Source organism: Anser cygnoides, chromosome 5 (assembly GCF_040182565.1).
Source record: "Anser cygnoides isolate HZ-2024a breed goose chromosome 5, Taihu_goose_T2T_genome, whole genome shotgun sequence".
In the NCBI taxonomy this organism is placed as follows: Eukaryota; Metazoa; Chordata; class Aves; order Anseriformes; family Anatidae; genus Anser; species Anser cygnoides.
This window is the reverse complement of record NC_089877.1, coordinates 43,870,195-43,890,567: the sequence shown is the minus strand read 5'-3', so window position 1 is coordinate 43,890,567 and position 20,373 is coordinate 43,870,195. Positions and strand designations below refer to the sequence as shown.

The window sequence follows — 20,373 nt, the reverse complement described above, 5'->3', positions numbered from 1 at the left end:
AACCTACCTAGGGCTGACTGCAGAACATAACACAGCGTACTCCCACAGCTCTCCCGCTGGGCCAAACCCTCCCACATTCTTGGTCCAATTTTATACAGACATTGACAGATTTTGCCTTTGTATCAGCAACGGAAAGCTCAGAGCTGACTCTAGGAGCCATCCAACTTTAGATTAGGGTCTTCTTACAGATCATATTGTACAAGGCCAATATTTGGGTAAGACATCTCTGGAGAAAAAAAATGCCCATTGCCCCAGGTCAGCCAGTACGTGCAATCACTAATGAAAATTGCCTGAATGTGATAACACAAAGTGATGTGCTGCTCACAGAGCCACACTTTATGTGAGCCTCAAAATCCACTTGCACTAGTTGTTTTGTTCCTTCCTGCAGGAGTCAAGGCCTTTGCTCAGCATTGTTGTTCAGTATCACTTTAGACAATTGCACTCCACCTCCATCTCTTATAATTTCTGTTAGCAAAAAAATAAATACTCCCTTCACTTTGTTTTCTAAAGTTGTTGGTGGCTAAAGGATATTGCACTTCTTCTCGCAAGCTGTTGGGAACTTTCAGTGGGCCACCACAACCTCTGTCAAAAGAGGATGTTCATCAGCTGGGAGGAGAATGCTTCCAAAACAAAGTTCACAAAACACCTTGGAAACAGCAAGGTGTTACAGAAGCGTACGAGATGATTTTTGCATATCTGCAAAATTTTACTTCTCTACTAACTATAAAGAATAACAGAATTTAAGCCATTCTCCCTTTAAGTCATTCCAGATAATGCAGATGTGGCTTGAAGAAATTAAAAATTCTACAAAAGCACTAATCTAATAGACCTTCTGATCTTTTTCCCCTAGCTATAATTATTCCTTCTGAATGCTGCCTGTAACCCCTAAGGGAACACGAAGTGCAGGGGTTGCTGATGTGGCTGAACTTTTCCATCTAGGTAAATCTCTTCTTTTTCCACTGTTTAGCATCCTACCTGTGGCTTAATTTATCCCTTGAGTTAAGAAGTGTCACCTGTTTTGATCATTTTTATCCCACAATGTGCAGTGACTGTTAGGCATAGAGATATCTGATATTAGCAATAGCTTATTCCATTACTTTGTATTGTCATCTTCATTTGTTACAAGATATTTCATGAGCCATTTAGTTCTGCATTTGCAAATGTGAAAAGTGCTGAAGTAGATAAAAAAGGTGCAGAGGATTTAACAGCCTAAATCCACCCCAAAAGACTCCTCAGAAGTATGCATTATAAGAAGTGTTCTCAAAACCAGCTGTGGTATTCAAATCAAATTAAAAATGTCCCCACTGGCAGCCACACTAAGGATGAAGTACTCTGCAGGGCCTGAACTCCTTACTCACCATACAGAAGATCCTTTTGGCGTATGTGTGAAAAGTAACGTACACAGACACCTGGTAGCATGACTGTCCAGACATGTTAAGCAAAAAAGATCATTTTAAAAACAGAAAGGAACTCATCTTTCTTTCTTAAAGGCAGATATACACTTAGGAAAAATGGGTTTAAGGATCTCAGAACCATTCCCTGCCTAATGTTTCGTCTTATCAAAGCGTAAACTGCCAGAGCTCGCATCTTTGAAACAAGTCTGGTTCAGGAAAGGTCCACAACTCCCAGATACATGAAGGTGCATGGAGATGATCAGTTCACAAAACTGGAAGAGAACATGAACTTTTATTGCCTGATGCTGTATATGTTGTGGGGTGTTACGTTTCACCTGGCTACGGGCCCCAAGAGCCCAGGCTTGCCTAAAGGGGATCTTGTAATAATGAAAGCATCTCCTCCCGAGAGACTTTCAGCTTCGATTCTGCAATAACAAGGAATGGAGAAGTAAGCACTTTCCACAGTTTTCCAAAGGTTAATCATTCTTGTCATTAAATATTTCTGACTAATTTCCCACTTGAATTTCTCTATTTTCAACTTCCAGTCACCGGTCCTTATTATGCTTTCTGCTAGGAGATTGGAGAACACTTTCTCATCTTACTTCCCTAACTTGTAAAGGTGTACACACATGATGACCAAATCTCCCCTCTATCTTTTCGTAATGAGTAAAACACACTAAATGTTTCAATTTGCTCACTCAGGTTATTTCTCCTTGTAACGTAACTGAAAATAAAGACAGATAAATGGAGTTCACCCCATTTGAATTTAACAATTAACACTTACCTCTTAAAAGTTCACCACAGAACAAGTCTACGTTTTTATACACTTTCAGTTAACATTAGCCTTACCTATGTTTGTAGTCTCCTAACCCTCTTCAATCTTCCAATATTATTTTAAAAATATGAATACCAGGATAACAGAGCCCCTCTAGCGTTCACCATGTCCCTACTTACATCCATGGACTGCATTAGGCTTTTTGTTACTTTATAGCACAACAAATTCATGTTAAGCTGCTGCTCTGTCTTCACCCTCCCAGATCCTTGTCAGATCAACTTTTTCCAGGACAGCACAGTCTGTACTTAGCCCCCCATTTCATACTTCCATATATAAAAGCTTACATGAGGTGATATTAAAACACATTTTGTTTAAACGGATTCCACTTACCAAGGAATCTAGTAATCTGTGTGACTCTCTTCTTAGCATTACTGAACATTCTGCCGTTCTTTCTGAGAGCTGTACATTTTCTGGATAATGATTTCATATTGATTGCCAGCTGATGAAAATGGTGACTAGCAGAAGTCCCAGTGTCCCTTCCTCTGTAACTTCCTCAGAAATACCCTTACTCAGTGTTGACCCCCATTGATGATTCCCTCATTTTTGATATGCCAGCCAATTCAGCACCCATTTAGGACACGTCTTTGTGTGCTGCACAGTGCTACTTCCTTAATCAAAGTGTCAAGAGAAGCAGAAGAAAGAAGTAATGGAAGGTGTACCAGGTCAGATTCAGGGACAAACTGTGTGAATAATTCATTTTCTTGGTTTGGTGGCTAACCTAACTTAAAAAAAAAAAAAATGTTTTCTCATTTCAAGAAGAAAAAGGGAAACAAACATACACTGTTTTAAATGGAATAAAAGGTATTAGATCTGAAATTAAACATTAAACATTCTGGTTTTAAGAGTTTACCCACTTGGAAAAAATTAAGCACATTCAGACTAATCTTGGCCAACAAACATTGCTTTAAAGCGAAGTCTGAATGTTTCATTTTGAAAATGTAGAAAAATATTCACACTTTGTAAACTTCCCACGTTTTTTGAGTTCAGAAATTTTTCAAAAAAAAATCTCAGTAAACATTTTTGACCAGTTAAACCACTTACGTAAGCATTTGTTAGTTTTGATACATGATAGGTAACGCAGGGTAGGGAAAAGAAGTTATTCACAGCTGGATTAGCAGCACGTGCCTAAAATGTAGATGTAGATGTGTTTACCAAGCCATATGGTTTTGAATAAGCTTGTACAGCCCCTTCGTACCATATCGTACCATATGGTCCACTCTACCTAGAGCGCTAAGAGCCTTACGTATTCACAAACTCTAAGTTAGCCAATTTGCACATCAAAATTAAATCACAGAAACAGGTTCAAGGGGAAGAAAATTAAGCATTAAAAAGAACTGGTGTTGCTCATAGCCACGACACGTATAAACATCCGCAAACCCCAACAGCCTGCTGCCTGCATGGAGAAAGGACGAGCAGTGAGACTGAGGAAAGCGATGGAGCACCTCCGTGGGGCAGGAGCAACTTGCTCACGGACAGCTGTACCTTTTAAACAACAGTTTTATATTGCATCTGTCTTACAGAGCATGTTGGAAACCAGATCACAGGGTTGTGTATTTACCACACAGCATTAAGTAACGGCTCACAGCAAAGAAGGAAGCAGGAATGCAAAAGCAGGAGGGAAAAAAGATAGTTCTTCAACTGCAGCTAGCGTAACAGCTGCAGACAGACACAGTGCCAACTTCCAACGGCGAGAACGAGCTCCTGAGCCAGGAGGCGACACGGCCAGATACGACGGCAATTCCAATGCCGAATAGCTGACAGAAAAGGGTAGGAGCGGTGACAGAGGAGTTTTGCTCGTGGCAACTATTGATAAACGATTTACGTCAAAGCTTTGTGTCTGTAGCTTTGCCTAGAGCTCTCACGAGAGGCCGGCCGCGCTTGTGTCACCACGACCCGTTCCCAGCGGGGACGAGGGGAGCTCGTGCACAGGACCCCGCCAGGACCGTCCTTACCTTCCTCCAGACCTCCTCCCCCTGAGGGAGCCCAGCGGGCGGGCCCAGGCTGCCGGACACAGGCGGCGGGCGCACACCGGGACCCACGGGGGGCTCTCCGGGCACCGCCTCTCCCGGGGGGCTGCAGGGGGCCCCGCCGGCCTGGGGGCTCGGCCGGACTACATCTCCCATGAAGCCTCCCGCTCCCGACGCATGCGCCGCAGCGGCGGGCGCCCTCCCCCCGCTCCCGCGGCCTGGCTCTGGAGAAGACGGCGGCGGCAAGATGGCGCTGACCAGGTGCGTCCCGCGGGCCCCCCCGGGCCTCCCCCGGGCCCCCGCCGCTGGCTGCCGCCCCCCGGCCTCCCCGCGGCTCCCCGGCCGCTGCGGGAGGCTCCAGCCGGCGATAGGGGCCGCGCTCCGGGGGTGTTCCGCCGGGCCGCGGCCCCCCCTAGGCCCCGGGCCCCGGCCCCCCCCCTAGGCCCCGGGCCCGCTGAGGGGCCGGGCCGCGGGGCGCTGAAGGCTGAGGCGGCCCTGGGGGGGTTGGGGGGGGCGAATTGGGGAGGGGGGTGCTGGGGTCTCGCACCCGCTCGTCTCCTCCGCGGGAAGGGGGAGCTCCGCCGCCGGGACTGGCGGTGACGGGAGCCCTGGGGCTCTCCCCCGGTTCTCCTTACCGAGGGCTGGGGGCTTTGTTGCAAGCCGCTGCCTCGCCTACAGGCCTCAGGAGCGCGGCTCCGCTGGGCTGGGCTGAAAGGCCGACCTCCAGGGAGCTGAGCGCTGCCCGACAAAGCGCGTACAAGGGCTGCGGGGTCTGCGTGAGCTGGAAAATAGGAAGTCGGGAAATAGGGTTTTGGCTTCTCGACTTTGGCCGGGAGGTATCTAAGGTTGGGGGGAGGCTGTTGACAGGTCTGTTTGTGGGCGTTTGCCTTGAGAGAAGGGGAGGGAGAGTCGGTTAGACTGTTTTGTTTTCTTGTTCGATGCTGGTGGAAAGAGTACACAGAGGTGTGTGACACTCTTGTTAGAGAATGGCTGTTGTCACACACCGGTTGAAGCAAGGTGGAATATGGATGGATTTAACATCGGATCTTGTAGGAGTCCTCCAGAATGCTGAGAAAGCACAAGCTGCTTTTTCCCCATTTCAGAAAACCTCTCTTGTTTATGAGAGCGATGCATAAGTTTCATAAATTGTTTCTAAATAAGTCTGCATAGACCTATGGTAGAGAAGATTTAATAATTTGAATAGATTTAAATTAGTAGTAGACTCAAGTGTAGGTTGAGTTTCACTGTGGGAAATTCTGAGAATTAACTTTTTGTGGTTTTTTTTTCCTCGTGGCTGTCTATGGATGTGCAGTTTTTTACCAGCTCCAACCCAGCTGTCTCAAGACCAGCTAGAACTAGAAGAAAGAGCAAGAGCTCAGAGATCTAGGCAGACTGCTCTAGTCTCGTCACGAAGGGAACCTCCCCCATATGGTTACCGGAAAGGATGGATACCACGCGTACTAGAGGTAGATATTTAAACAGACGCTGTAGCAGTATGTGTGCGTTAATGAGAAAAGAAGTATCTTTTCTAGAGGAGAAGTAAACTCTGAGCACCACAAACATAATGCAGAGAACTGTGCACAGCCTTACTACATGCAGAATTCCCATCCAGCCCGATGGATGTATTCTTGGGTTGGGGGAAGTTGCTGTAATTAACCGAGTTACTTTAAAAGTTTGATGCCAAAAAGCATGTTATAAGGTTTCTTCTCTTCAGAGATTGTTTATGAAAAATAGGTCTGTGGTACTTCTGGTTTATGGCCTGTGAATGTAATGATGCTCTGTAAAGGGTATCCGTATCATCCCTCCATCACTATTTGTTTAATACACACCCAGATTGTAGCTGGAATAAGTGAACAGGTAGATAGCCAAGAACAGAATGCTGTGTGGTTCTGTGTGTATTGTGTTCTTAGGGTAGCAAAAGGTAGCTGCTACTGGGGGATACGGAGGGAGAAATTCATGTTAGAGTTGGGAGAAAACTTCTAAATTTGTCAGATATTCATTGTTCAAGTATGTTACCGGCAAAATGCTTTTGGATGGTGTTAGGTGTATTTAGATATAATCCCTGTCAGTTCAATGTGGTCTCAACCAGAATTGTTAAAAGGTAGAATGGCAAATACAGATGTATAGTTCCAGTACCAAAGTGTTTTTGTGCAGTTTTTCCACTGTAAGCCACAAAACCTTGCAGATTTTGAAACGGTATTTGACATAACGTCTGAGACCTACTGTGATGAGTCAGAAACCACTGCTCTTGGGACAAGGCATGCTCTTCAGGTTTTGATACAGTATTTCTTGTATGATCCTGCTATTTCTTGTGTGATCCTGTGTTGTTCCCAAATGCTGTCAACAGCCTTACTCTCATATTTCTGAGTTAGTCCCATTGTCTTAAAGATTAATGCAGCACCTTGGTGATCAACTAGTGGTAGATAAGGTGACTTCAAACAGTAATTCCTGTGGTTGTCTGAACTAAAACATTTTTATGGGGTTTCCGCGTTTAATAAAGCATGTGGTATTAAAATTTATACTTTCACTTCAGTTCCCACCTACACTTTTCATTACTAAAGTTAAAATTTTCATGCTTATTCTTTCAACTGTTAGCAAAAACAACTTCTTAAGAAGTCAGGTCAAACAGTTTCCAGCATCACCAGGCCACAAAATGATAGACATCTCAAAAGGCTGTCAGGGACTTCCCTTTCTGCCTCATAAACAAATGCAAATTCTTCAGTAGTAGTTGCTTATGAAATACAACCTTTATCCAGTGATCCTAGAATGCCACCATTGAAAAACAATATCTGTTTTTAGTAGATCCGATTATGTAAAAAAATTCTGAGGAAGGACTGGCTTTTGTTCTGGCTGGTGCTCGAGCATTGATTCTGTAACTACGTGTTGAATGTGGGACATCCAGCGGAAGACATTAGATAACTGAAGCTGTATTTCAGGGAGCGCTTGAAGCCAGCACAAGCATGTGCTGCTTTGGAAGGAAGCCTTCTGCCCGCTTGCTCCAGCCTCAGTCCACGCCGTCCGTTGCAGTGGTGTTAATTATGTGGTCCCCTGGTGAATATGGAGGGGGATCAGTCTACCTAAGACAACTATTCCTTTCCCTTGGAAAAAAAAAAAAAAAAAAAAAAAGGCAATGCCATCGCAACAGAGGGTGGGGAGATGCTGGTGGTGCTTTAAGCAAGTGCTTCCTTTGAAGAACTGCTTTTGAAACCATAGCCTGAAGTTGGTCTAGCAACAGTACCAATTCCATGTGTGTCTTCAGCATTACTGAGTCAGGGTGGTCTGTTTGAAGAGGTCTTTATTTTACTTGTGTTCCTTAGAGGCTTTTAGAGCAACTGGTTGAACAAGAGGAGAAATAAACTGTTAAGAACACTGGGCTATTGGGTGCTTGCCCAGTTTTCAATGTATTCGCACGTCAAAATAAGGAAATAGCTGGCATCTGTACCATTGTACAGCCATGAGCTGCAGGCTTGAAAGGAGTGGAAAGCTTTTTAAATTTCTTCACTTCATTATGGTGTGATAAGTAAAATTACAATAGTAGTAATTTTATGATGAAAATCTCTACTGGTTATTTTTTTTCTTACTTCCACCGTTGCTTTATTACAGCAGATAAGTTCTTGAAGTTCTAATTAATAACTTGCATGTGAATTGATCACGTACTGTCTGTCATATTGTAGTGCCTGCATGTTCCAGCCAGTGATATAGGCTACTTCTCTGTGCAAGAAATAATTTAAGATACTTCTCTGCAAGATGTCTATGCATTTTAATGTCTTTTCTTTTAACAAGTGTAAGTTCTGTAGTCAATTGCTCTCTTACGAGAGCAATTTTGCTCTAATATTGTAAATCTGCATGAGCATATATCAGTTTCATTTTGTTAAAATCAATCCATTGCTTTTTTCCTTTCCCACCAGTGCAAATGTTATGCTGTGTTTTTGTCTTTCAGTCGTTCACAACTTTTTCTTTTGTGTAGGATTTTGGAGATGGCGGTGCTTTCCCAGAAATTCATGTGGCCCAATATCCGTTGGATATGGGCCGAAAGAAGAAAATGTCCAATGCTTTGGCTGTTCAGGTGGATGCAGAAGGAAAAATAAAATACGATGCAATTGCTCGACAAGGACAATCAAAGGACAAGGTAATATTTTTTTCAAATGCGTAGATTGGGATGTACACCTGGAGGAGTTATATGTACAGTTGCCAAAATTGCAGAAAGTTAATGTCTGTAGGATTTTGTATTTTAACTCTATCTCAGTTGAGTAACAAAAGTGTTACATCTTGTATATTCTCGTCCTGTTTATCTTAAAAGACTGCAACACCTTTCAAAAAGAAATGAGTTCAAATCAATTAGACTCCGTGCTGTCATATGGATAGAAAGTAGTCTGACAAAATGTAAACAATACAGTGGTAACATTGTTATTGCGGGGACTTTCATTGTATTTTGATCAGACTTTAGTGTCTGGAATTATTTGTCAAGAGGAGGATGCTAAAATACTGAATACATTTATAGAATTCTGTGATGCTAAATACTTGATAATAAATAGACATTTGACTTATCCCAAAATGGGAAAAAATCGGAGCAGAAGAGTACACAAGAAGTAACAATCATGCTGGTTTTCTGGGGAGAAGCTTTAGGACAAATAAGAAGGAAAAAAAAGAAAAAAGTGTTGTTAAACCCCAATTCTTACAACTTTGTCAAAATAAATTCACCTATAGGATCAGATTCAGTTTTCACATAGTAAACCTGTTTGGATTTGAACATCAGCATCTAAGTATATTTGAAAAAGAACTAGAAATGATGATAAACTTCAGAACAGAGTGACTGATCTTCTGCTGTGCCTCATTTGGTTCAGAATTAGGAAAATACTCTAAAGAATAAGATTTCTTCACAGTAGTGTACTCCAGCATTGCTCTCTGCTGCTAAAGAATCTCAAGCAAGAGCTTGGAAAGCAGTTAAGAAACTAAGTTCTAGCAAAGTTAAATTTAAGCTATTAATGTTTGTCATTATTTGATTCATGAAGATCTGCATCAGCGTTTATTAAGTTATCTGTATGGAAGCTATAAAAAGCAGGCATTTTCTCATTTTGTGGCCATACTGAGCAGTATGGCAGAGATGAGTAGCTCTTCCAAAACTGAACTCTGGTAGCAGCTGGGCTGGAATTAGGGTTTCCTAACTTCCTTCTCTCAGCTCTTTCTTCTGGATCAGTTTAATTCCAATTGCATCCAGCAGAATGTAAATGCTGAGATTAAAGACAAAATATTGTGACTTAAGGGAGAGTAAAACTGCAGGAAAATGAGGTATTTGAAACGATTTCACTGGAAGACCTGATACTAGTAAATATGCCATAGGGAGCAGTTCTTCAGTGAGTATTGAGTTGAATACTGTGAAATATTTTCTGTAAGATAGAGGTTTTGATAGCACAGTGTCAGTAGGATTACATAGAAAAGTTTTATTATCCTGAGAGCAGCAGTCATAATTCAAATATTTCTTCAATCTTAGAGTTAAGAGAAACAGATACTTAGTAGCCTGTGAGAAATGAGATGGAGTTTCTGACACTGTTCTGTGAGCTACTTGTTTGGTCTGAGTTAAGAAGCAGACTTTGCTTTTGCTACAGTTTATGGATTTTTTTGAAGTTGAATTTAGTGTTCTGCCTGCTCCTAGAGGCAGCAGTTCCATCATCAGGCCCTGTATCTAGGTGGGTTGTCAGCAATTTCTGCTGTAGTACTGGTTCATCTCTCTTGCATCTGTTCCCTTAGATATTTAAAAAATAGTTGCTTCAGAGAGTTTTCCTTGAAAAATGCTGACATAATGGAGATAGTCTGACAAGTCTTCTGTTTGGGGCTAGCAGAAAGTCTGCTAGATGTGAAAGACGGCATAACATTGATAGATCTGGATGCACGACCTTATGGACCCAGGGGTGCAGTTCCATGTGGTTATCCAGAGGAAAGACTTCCAGCGCTAGCTGTACGGCTAGCTCTTGTGCTGCTGTGAACTCTGCCAATACTTCCTGTACTCACATGACTGCAAGACAGGCTAAAATAAGGCTTGGGGCATCAATAATCGACATACAACGGTGAAACTAATGCTCTGTCTCCTTAATAGGAAAAAAAAGGACATGTAATTGCTTACTGCGTTTTTATTAGGACAGAAAAAAGAGTGAAATTAAAGAATGGAATTATTAGGTCCGTTACTTGTTTCCTGGCAAGAGTGATTTTTCTGTGCAGGAGATAGATTTCTTCTTTCTGGTCCAAGGCTGTGGCTTAGACATGAATAGAGAAAAAAGGACCACAAATCTTGTCTACAGTTTTCTCTCAAGATAGTGAGTTCAGTTGAAACATTCATAAGGGAATAGTTCCACCGCTGAAGGAACTCCAGTCACAGCAATGGGACAGGTTAAGAGAACATGAATAGAACTAAAATAATTTCAAAAGTACTCGTTACTCATAACATATTCACCTTCCTCACAGAGTTTGATTTGAGAGCTCGTTGCCTGTTTTTTTTCTGTGGTGTGCTTGTCAGGCTTCGAAACAGAGTTGTAACAACTTCTGAGGTGTTACGTGCCTCATATGGAGGAATCAGAGGAAGGCACTCATTCTGCAAGGCTTAATAGTAGCTTCTTGACTTATATGCAAGATTGATGAGCACTGTACAGAGCTCTTCTGGATATATAGAATAAAATATATTGAGAGGAAGGATTTCAGTGTTACATGAAGAACGTTCTGTCAAGACACTTGTCTCTATCAGGTATCTTGTGGGAACTCTGAATGCGATTGATGACTAAATCCTACCATGAGCTAGTTAGGTAAGATTGTTCTTTTTCTGATGGTACAATGACATGCAGATTTCTAATTGCTGCCTGTTAAGGCTGCCTCATCCAGAAAAAGAATTCTGTCTGTACCAAAAATTGAGCGTTTCACTTGTGGCTAGGAGATTCTGCTTTTCAGGCCAATGCTTCATTTTAAATTCCCTACATGAAAAATGGTAGGGAATGAGCATATTACAATATCAAACGGACCCAGTTTCCTCTTGATCCTGGATCAATAAAACAACTGAATTTCAATGTTAAAATGGTGTAAATGTGTAGAAAAACAACACAGTGCAACAACATCTTTCATTTGACTGTCTTTATCACCCAAGAAAAAGGACTCCAGTTAGGACATGCAAGTGTGTCAGGTTTTGATGAAGACAAAAAATGTGGTGCTTTCAGCCAAATTTCATGCATGTTATTGATTTCTTCCACATTACTGCAGCTTTCCATTTGCATGTGTTATTTTAGGGTTTAACTAGTTCATGTAACTCATTTGTACCTCAGAATGCTGTAGTTTTGAGGGAACCTCTTAGATATTTTTTTTTTCCTATTTTGTCTTTTGGGATAATCCGAATGATTTCAGCATACCTGGTTCTTTGTTCAGCAAGACATCTGGGTTTAGAATTAAATAGAGGACCGCTGCTCTGCAGTTATCCTTCTTTCAGCTTTTAAGATGCTGTGATATTGTTTTTGCTAATGTAAAGGATTAAAATTTTAGGAGTGAAAGATGAGAAGCAGTAAATGGCTCATGTGACAAATTAATACTGAGGCTAAAGGTCTGTTTCATAGTTGGACATGTACTTTATAATAAACTTGAAATAATAGCTATAATAACTTTTAACTTTTTGAATTAAGACTTTCTGATGTTATTTGTTGGATAAATGTGAAACATCAGTGCAGTATAATAGAGCTTTTCCCCCTTTAATTGTCTAATAACATTCTTTCCGTACATTTTAAATTGGGACTTAAAACCTGGTGACAGCTAGTTGCGTGTTCTATGAAGACTGAAGTGCCTGTATAAGGGAAAGTGTTGAGAAAAGATTTCTTGAGCATTTTTTTTCCAAGATCATAGCAAATGTAATGAAATGAAAAATTCTAGGTACTGAAAAAGATGTGTACGAAAATTGTAAGGAATCCTTGAGAACAGAAATATAAACTTGACTTTTCTGTTTGTTTTGGAGCCTGAAGAAGGAGAAACATAGGAAAGGGAAGAAGGAAACTGTGCCTAGTTCCAGTTCTGAAAGTGGTTTATGTAATTGTATTTCATCAGATTGTTGTTGGTTTTTTTGCCAATATCCCATCTGTGAATTGGACTGAAGAGTACATTCTTATTCTGTGGAAGTCCCCCATTGAGCAATGTGTAATTGTATACAATAAATGCACTACAATTAATTGTTGTATACTGTTGTATACAATTTAATTCATCCCTAAAACTTAATCAAGGCCTGAAATATTCCTTTGCAATACTTCTATTTATTTGTGTTCTCCAGCACTAATAAAATATGTTGTCTTTCAGATTATTTACAGCAAATACACGGATCTTGTCCCAAAAGAGGTCATGAATGTGGATGATCCTGAACTGCAAAGACCAGATGAGGAGACAATTAGAGAGGTATTGTAGGCAGTGATGTGCCTGGTTATCGGAGGTACGTTGTATGTCTTGCATATTTGATGAGATGCGTACTGTGGTATTTTTGCCTTCAGATAACAGAGAAGACAAGAGCAGCCTTGGAGAAATCAGTCTCACAGAAAATTGCAGCAGCCATGCCAGTTCGAGCAGCTGACAAATTAGCTCCTGCGCAGTACATCCGGTAAGTATTACTGGTGCATGTATAAGACGTTACATATAGAATCAGAATATTCCTTTAATTTATGAGAACAGAAATTCCTCTTAAATTCTTTTCTCCTGTAAGTAGGATAAAACTAGTTTGTGTACTTTGAATTAACCTGCTGATGATAACAGAGTTTGAAGTGTGCTGAGGTATGTCAACATGTCGTGAGTTGTGGCACTTAAGGAGGCTTATTGCTGTAGCAACAAAATACAGATTTGTCAGGGAGGACTATGGATGATGCTGCCCTGGAAACAGACTCCTTACTGGGAATTACAAGCTAAAACAAGGGATATAACAAGATTCTTCCTGTGTATTTAAAAAAAAAAAAAAAGAAAGAAATAATTTGGAATTATTAGGAAGCTGGTCCTTGCTTATAATGGCTTTCTGAATCTAGATTGAAACAGGAGAATGTGGCCCTGGGAAGATGCATTCTGTCTAGTGTAGTTGATTACCTGCATATAGTCCAATATCCTCCGTGCAGTTACCTGCTCCTGGCATTTACAGTGGAAGAGTCTTTAACTGGTGTGGATAAAATTAAAATGCAGCTAGAGCAGTAAATTGAATAAAATCTGAGGTGGGAAGGGAATACCCGGGTGGCTGCCTGCAGAGAGTTGAAACGCTTTGTTTTATCCAGGTACACACCGTCGCAGCAAGGCGTTGCCTTCAACTCTGGAGCAAAACAGAGAGTTATTCGGATGGTGGAAATGCAGAAGGATCCTATGGAGCCTCCAAGATTCAAGTAAGTATTCAAAACTTCTTCATAAAAAATAAAAGATTATGAAGTATATTCCCGTACAACATGCTGATAGTAGTTTTTTTGTTAATTGTTCAGAATTAACAAGAAGATTCCACGTGGACCACCTTCTCCTCCAGCGCCTGTAATGCACTCTCCAAGTAGAAAGGTATGAAATACCATAGCTGTTTAATTTTTAACTTCTAGGTGGATTCCCAAATTCCACTTTGATCCAGTTCATTTCTGCGCACCTTCTCTTCCTTGTCCTTTTAACATGATGTTAAGTGGTAGATTGGTGCCCAGTGAAGATTATTTTTTCATTTGGACAGTTCTGAAAGTACCTCTTTTCCTATGTGACTTGTCAAAGTTTGAGTAGGTTTCTCACAGATTTTATGCAGGTCTTTATTGCTGGTGTTGTCTGTGGTGTGAATGAGTACACAAACTTTAGCCTTGGTGTACTCATGCTACTCGTAAACAACACAATAGGGCTTTTCTTGTATTGTGAAGGATTATCTTCTCTCTGAGAGGTGAGCGTAGTGGTTCATCAGTTTTTTACAAGTTGAACTGCCATTAAATTTTCAAGTGTTAACAAGCTGGCTGTAAGTTCTGGTCTGTGTGATGACAGCTTAAGAGGGTGGCTGAATAGCTATGTTGTAACTTCCTTCAGTGTTATCAAAGGTACAGTGCAGAAATGAACATCTCATTGCTGCTAAGAAGGGTTGTTTTCTTGTAGCGGTGTCCTGAAGCTTGTACTCTAACTCATGTCAGTAGTTTTATAGCTGCCTTTACGAAAGAAAACAGTATGTCCTTTTGCTATAAATCTAAAGATGACTTTGCCTTCTCTCCTCTATCAGATGACTGTGAAAGAGCAACAAGAGTGGAAAATTCCTCCGTGCATTTCAAACTGGAAAAATGCAAAGGTAATTAAGTTGTCATAAATTCACCTTTCTAATACTGCACCTTACTGGGGGACATCTCTGAATGATGCACAGCCTGAATAATACTGGTTTTAAATCCCTAGAGTGACATAAACTGGCTTCTTCCAGCGTGGAGAACATACAGTTGTACAGCTCAGTTTTTCTCTCTCTGGCATATTAGAGTTGTTAAATTGACAACAGTACAGAGCAGAGAGGATATATTACTTCGTGGCTGAGATCATACATTTTGAGAGGAAAAAAATGACATTAGTTAAAATCCCTGTAATAGTGCACTATGTAGAGCTTGAAACCAAAGTCTCTGGAGCTCACAAACTAAACACATCTACACTGAAAAAGGGAAAGGTAGTTCTTAGAGAACCAAGCATGTTTCTTTTTTGTGCTATAGTCAGTCTCTGGAAAGTTACCCTTTTGGTGTTTTTGCACTCATTTATCCTTATTAGTGGTTAGCTTAGCTATTTTTATTTCTTGTGGAGTAGGTATGTCCTATACCTTCGTGTTTTTTTTCAGTAGCTATGTTTCTATTCAGAGAGAAAGGAGAATTTATAATATCCTGCAATGACCAGTCTAATTGTTCTCAAACATAACAAGCTGTTGTTGTGAGGAGGCCTCTCTGAATGGAGGAAGGAAAAGCTGCATGTTTTGATGTTATTTTTCTACCCAAACACAGCTGTATAAATAACTGGGACTGACACTAATTAGTAGATCGAATTTTAGGTTACAGATGCTAATACCAAAGCAAAAAATGTGTAGAGCTCTCTAAAGAATCTTAAAATATCTTCTATAAATACTTCCAGTTTTCAGCTTCTAAAGGCAAAGCTGGCATTTAGTGTCTTTTGCTTTTGCTAGCAGCCTTGCCCCTTACTTTCTCATTTTTGAGACAGCTGACCTCTTCATAGGTATGAAAACAGTTTGGGGAACGTTTTAAGCACGAACAGTAAAACCATGTAGCGACTTAAGACAGCTAATACCTGTAGTTCTTAACAAAAAGAAAAAGTGGAGCTTATTAATCAAAAACTCGTTCTCATTTCTGTGAAGATGGAACTTGAATGGAAAATGTGATCTAGATTTGAGATGGGGTGGAATTGGAGGGAAGCTTAATATTGCCTGGTATGAATCTGGAGTACATATAAAAGGGGTTTATTGCAGCCTATTTATGAATGGCCAAGTTCTGTGTTTTGTGGTGTGTTTTTTTTTCTTACACAATGAATCTAATAGTTTGCTATTAAAAATGTCAATGTCTGTGATTAACTGCCTATCTGTTTCCACTTTAGGGTTACACAATTCCATTAGACAAGCGTCTGGCTGCAGATGGCAGAGGATTGCAGACTGTTCATATTAATGAAAACTTTGCCAAGCTCGCTGAGGCTCTCTATATAGCTGACAGAAAGGTCAGGTGGTTGTTGAAACTGCTCTATTTCATGTGGTTTTAACCTTCATTATATGTTTATTTCCTTGGGAAGATAACTGGGAATAGGCTATAGCGTTTTGGTCTGTCCTGCTTCTGGGCTTCCATAAGGTTTTATCTCCAGTATCTTAGAGTCAGTGGCTCAGTGTGGGTTAAATTATTGGATGTGGTGTCTGTTGTTTCTGAGCTTGAAGGGCTGTGGTTATCTGGCTTTGAACTTTAACTATGTAGCTCAGTTCTTTCCCTGTTTACTGTGTAGTTCTGGGACAGATGATCTGCTTGCGTCCCAGCTGCTAGCTTTCTGTCATTTTAACTAGGGGTCTTACGTGTACAGGCTCGTGAGGCTGTAGAGATGCGTGCCCAGGTGGAGAGGAAAATGGCTCAGAAAGAAAAGGAGAAACATGAGGAAAAGCTCCGAGAAATGGCCCAGAAAGCAAGGGAGAGAAGAGCAGGGATCAAAACCCATGTTGAAAAAGGTACGTTTCTTTGTTACGAAGATACTGCGGTGTTGTTTTTTTTTTTAACGCTTTCTGAAGTGCGCGTTTGCAGAAATAACCTGAGAATTTATAGTACTTAAATGTCGACTATAAGCATGACATCTCTTCTTATGTCTTCCCTTCAACAGTCAGTGTATTTGGTTACTTTGTGGGGGTCTGTTTTGGTGGGATCTGAGTTTAATACACTGCTGTGAGGTTGAGCGTGTACAGGTTTAGGACTTTGAGAAATTCATAATTGCAACTGGATTGGTACACGTAATGGCTTTCACGGACTGTTATAATTGATATTTTTTTCAGAAGACAATTGTTCTGACTTCATCTATGAGAACTAAACCATCTGTAAGTTTTCAAAGATGGTAAATAATATTTTGTCTGATATTATAATTGGTCTTATAGAGCTATAGTTTTGTTGGCCACTAGGCACAAAATCTAATAACCTAACTAAATCATAACCATTGTGGTAAATCTTATGTCTTGATTTAAATTACATTTCAAAGATCGAGGTGTTGAATTTACAGAGCAGTTCTCTTACTTTGCTAAAAGGTGGAGGATATGGTCATACAGTACCAAATACTGCAGCTGGGGTGGACTCACCTCTTTCCAACAGTGCAGGCAGGGAGACTGGCAAGCTGGAGAGGAGCTCTGCTGAAAAACACCTGGGAGTGCTGAACATAAGCCAGCAGCGTGCCCTGGCAGTAGCAATATTGCAAGGGGCATACTAAGCTGCATCAGCAGGAATGTAGCCATGAGGTTAAGGAAAGGAATAGTTTCCCTTTACTGATCATCTGTTAGACTGCACCTGGAATATGGTACAAGATGGACATTGATAAACTGGAGTGAGTTCAGTGGAGGGTCGCCAAAATGGTCAGGTGGCTGGAGCATCTGCATAGTAAGATGCTGAGAGGAATGAAGCTTGTTGTTCTGCTTGGGGGTACCTAATGGCAGCCTGGTTTGATTTCAGCATTGATCCTGCTTTGGGCAGGAGGTTGAAATAGACACTCCTTCCAATCCAAGTGATTTAATGATACTGAGTCATGGAAAGTTCTTCCAGGCACTTAGATGCTTGTGTTTGAACAATATTTTTATACTTTTTTTTATACATTTTATACTTTATACTATACTAAATATTTATATATTTGTATTTATATTTATATTTTGGGTCTCTTATCAAGGACAGTTAACTGCTTGTGACATGAAAAAGTTTTCCATGAGGTGTTTATTTAAAATGTAACATTTTAAACAGTGCTAAGGGTCACTTCTCTTTTGGAAATGAATACTGAATTCATCACCGTGCCAATACTTGTGCCATAGTTAATTCAGACTTCAGTAGTTGTGTATAATGAACAATCTTGCATTTGCTCAGAGGATGGAGAAGCTAGAGAAAGGGATGAAATAAGACATGACCGGCGCAAAGAGAGACAGCATGACAGAAATCTCTCCAGGGCAGCCCCTGACAAAAGGTGAGTCACAGTGATACATCCTGTATTTTCTATGAGATCTAAACAGTATCAGTGGCTTTGTTCCTTGAAGCTGTTCATGGGAAGTGAGCTTAGATTTATGAATGTAAGCTCAAGTGTCTTGTTTCTCTCAGCCGGTAAGATTTCTGAGTACAAATGGCTTCTGTACGCTTAAAATCTCTAATATATTAAAAGTAGATTGCACAGCCTTTCTAGAATATAATGAACACTGTTTGGTGAAAAAAATAAATATGACATTTTAGACCAAGTCAGCTTGATATAAATTGCAGATAGTGGAAAGTAAATTTAAATGTTAATCCCAGCTGAACATAACTTTGCAAATGCTTCCTTTTCTAGGAGACAAATTTTAAATCTTACCTAGTAAAGAACAGTAATGGCTAACATATGGTATCTGGGGTAAATTGTTAGCAGCTAATACAAAATTGGCTTGCAGTTGAGTATATCAACAAATACGGTTTATCTGACTTAATAAAGATTAAAATTTTAAATTCAGGTCGAAGCTGCAGAGAAATGAAAACAGAGATATCAGTGAAGTTATTGCCCTAGGGGTACCCAACCCTAGGCCATCCAATGAAGTCCAGTATGACCAGAGGCTGTTCAACCAGACCAAGGTAAAAATAACTTTTCACAGCTGTGTATTTTTCCATGAGAACACACCAACAGTTCATCCTGCCCTACTGAGTGTGGCTAGAGTCCCAAAGGGACCTTGTTTTTATGGATGGTGTAGATGAGCTCTGAAAGAGATCTCTACATAACTGGTAGCAAACTACTGATCTTCCTTTATCCATAGCTGATGCCACAAAAATGGGATATTCAAAATGTATAACTGGATTGAAGTGGATTGGGTTTGTGGGGAGAAAGTGTATGTGTTTTGCCTTCAAGCTGCAGCGACTTCATTTTCTTTTGTATAAATGCACTGATTGAATAGGGGAAATGTGCTCTGAAAGAGAAGCAAGTAAATACTTGCCATTCCCATTACTGCTTCTGTGAAAAACCCTTCTGAAGATATAAATAGTGAACAGGAACATTTGTTGTCCCTGAACTTTGTGCTATTGAGAGATGAAAAAGTAGATCAGGCTTTAAAAAGTCCCTCAATAGTCCTGCAGTGTGTCAATCATTCTTTTTCATGTCTCCAATGAAAGACTTGCAGGCGGAATAGGAAGCTGACGAATCAAAATTGAACAAGCAGGCATTTCTTCTACTTTCATGGTTTACATAAACTCGTGTGATTTGGATCAGTCAGCTTAAATCATGTTTTCCAGAAATTCTGAATAACGTGCATTTCTGTGTGGTTGTACTTGGCCATTGTAGACAGCTGTACTTGCGGGGCAGACTGACATGATCCATTATTCTGAAATACGAATGACCTGCCATCCTTCCTGTTGCTTTCTGACAGAGTAGAAGTGGCCTTAACTGAGGCTGGTAATCATTGTGTCATGTTGTCCGGTCTTAATCCCAGAGCCAAAACTACTCATACCCTAATGAAGTGCTTGAACTCGCTGGAAATCAGTAGTAAATCACACAACGGCATCTTTTTGTATCTGTCTGACAGCATGCCTGTATCTTGATGTTAAAATTAATTTAGCTGGTTTTGTACTTATTTGTATTATACAGCTGTACATCTTCCTTCTTCACAGGGTATGGACAGTGGCTTTGCTGGAGGGGAGGATGAAATTTATAATGTTTATGACCAGCCCTGGAGAAGTGGAAAAGACATGGCCCAAAACATCTACAGACCAAGTAAAAATGTGGATAAGGATATGTATGGTGATGATCTAGAGGCTCGAATAAAGACAAATAGGTAAGGGGAAAAACAATACAAAATATTCTTAATTAGGATTCTGAAATTAAAAGCAACTGAGTATCATCTCTTCCCCCCCTCCCCCCCCAGGTTTGTTCCCGACAAAGAGTTCTCAAACTCGGATCGTAACACCAGAGGGAGAGGCAGGGATGGACCAGTTCAATTTGAGGAGGATCCATTTGGTTTGGACAAATTTCTGGAAGAAGCCAAACAACATGGTGGTTCTAAACGGCCCTCCGATAGCAGCCGCCCTAAAGAACACGAGCATGAGAGCAAAAAGCGGAGGAAGGAATAAATGCCTCCATTCCTTGAGTAGCAAAGAAATGGACTACTTGCTTGGACTTCCTTCAAAAGGCATTTTTAATATCACAGAGGTGTGTAGGGGGATGGCGTTATATAAAGCATTTCAGAACTCTTGTGCCAGGTGGAGATACATATACACGTTAGTTCTTCGACACAGGACAGCTACCCATGGAGAACGGAAGAAGGGAGACCCCTTTGAAACATTTCACAGGGGAACTGTGCTCTAGCAAGTGATCTGACTTTGCCCATTCCCTGTTGCCCAGCATCTCAGGGTAAGAACATAGCCCCTTCCTCCAGCTTTAGTTTTTGTATGTAGCTGAAGCTTTTATTTCATCTGTTAAAAAGCTCTCCTGCTGTATATAATTACTGTCTCATGCTATAATGGATGCT

General features: G+C 40.7%; 2 protein-coding genes across 6 annotated transcripts in view; one reads left to right on the top strand and one right to left on the bottom strand.

Moving 5' to 3' along the window:
* Positions 1 to 4,854, bottom strand: part of ADCK1 (aarF domain containing kinase 1) — an 88,642-nt gene extending 83,788 nt beyond the window's left edge. For 2 of the 5 annotated variants that reach the window (XM_048059931.2, XM_066998158.1), the window contains exon 1: positions 4,182 to 4,367. In XM_048059931.2, coding sequence (XP_047915888.2) covers positions 4,182 to 4,352 — 171 coding nt within the window. In that variant the 5' untranslated portion in view covers positions 4,353 to 4,367. Of the gene's footprint in view, positions 1 to 4,181; positions 4,368 to 4,831 lie in introns of those variants that run through there. The other 3 variants (XM_013185656.3, XM_066998157.1, XM_048059934.2) reach the window with 2 other exon arrangements.
* On the top strand, positions 4,303 to 20,190 carry SNW1 (SNW domain containing 1). Its single transcript, XM_048059935.2, has 14 exons — positions 4,303 to 4,457; positions 5,509 to 5,662; positions 8,164 to 8,325; positions 12,513 to 12,608; positions 12,701 to 12,807; positions 13,463 to 13,567; positions 13,661 to 13,730; positions 14,416 to 14,481; positions 15,771 to 15,887; positions 16,239 to 16,380; positions 17,765 to 17,861; positions 18,373 to 18,490; positions 19,517 to 19,680; positions 19,771 to 20,190. Exons 1-14 carry the CDS (start codon positions 4,351 to 4,353, stop codon positions 19,973 to 19,975), a joined length of 1,710 nt encoding a protein of 569 aa, XP_047915892.1. The 5' UTR covers positions 4,303 to 4,350; the 3' UTR covers positions 19,976 to 20,190.
* The last annotated feature ends 183 nt before the right edge of the window (positions 20,191 to 20,373 follow it).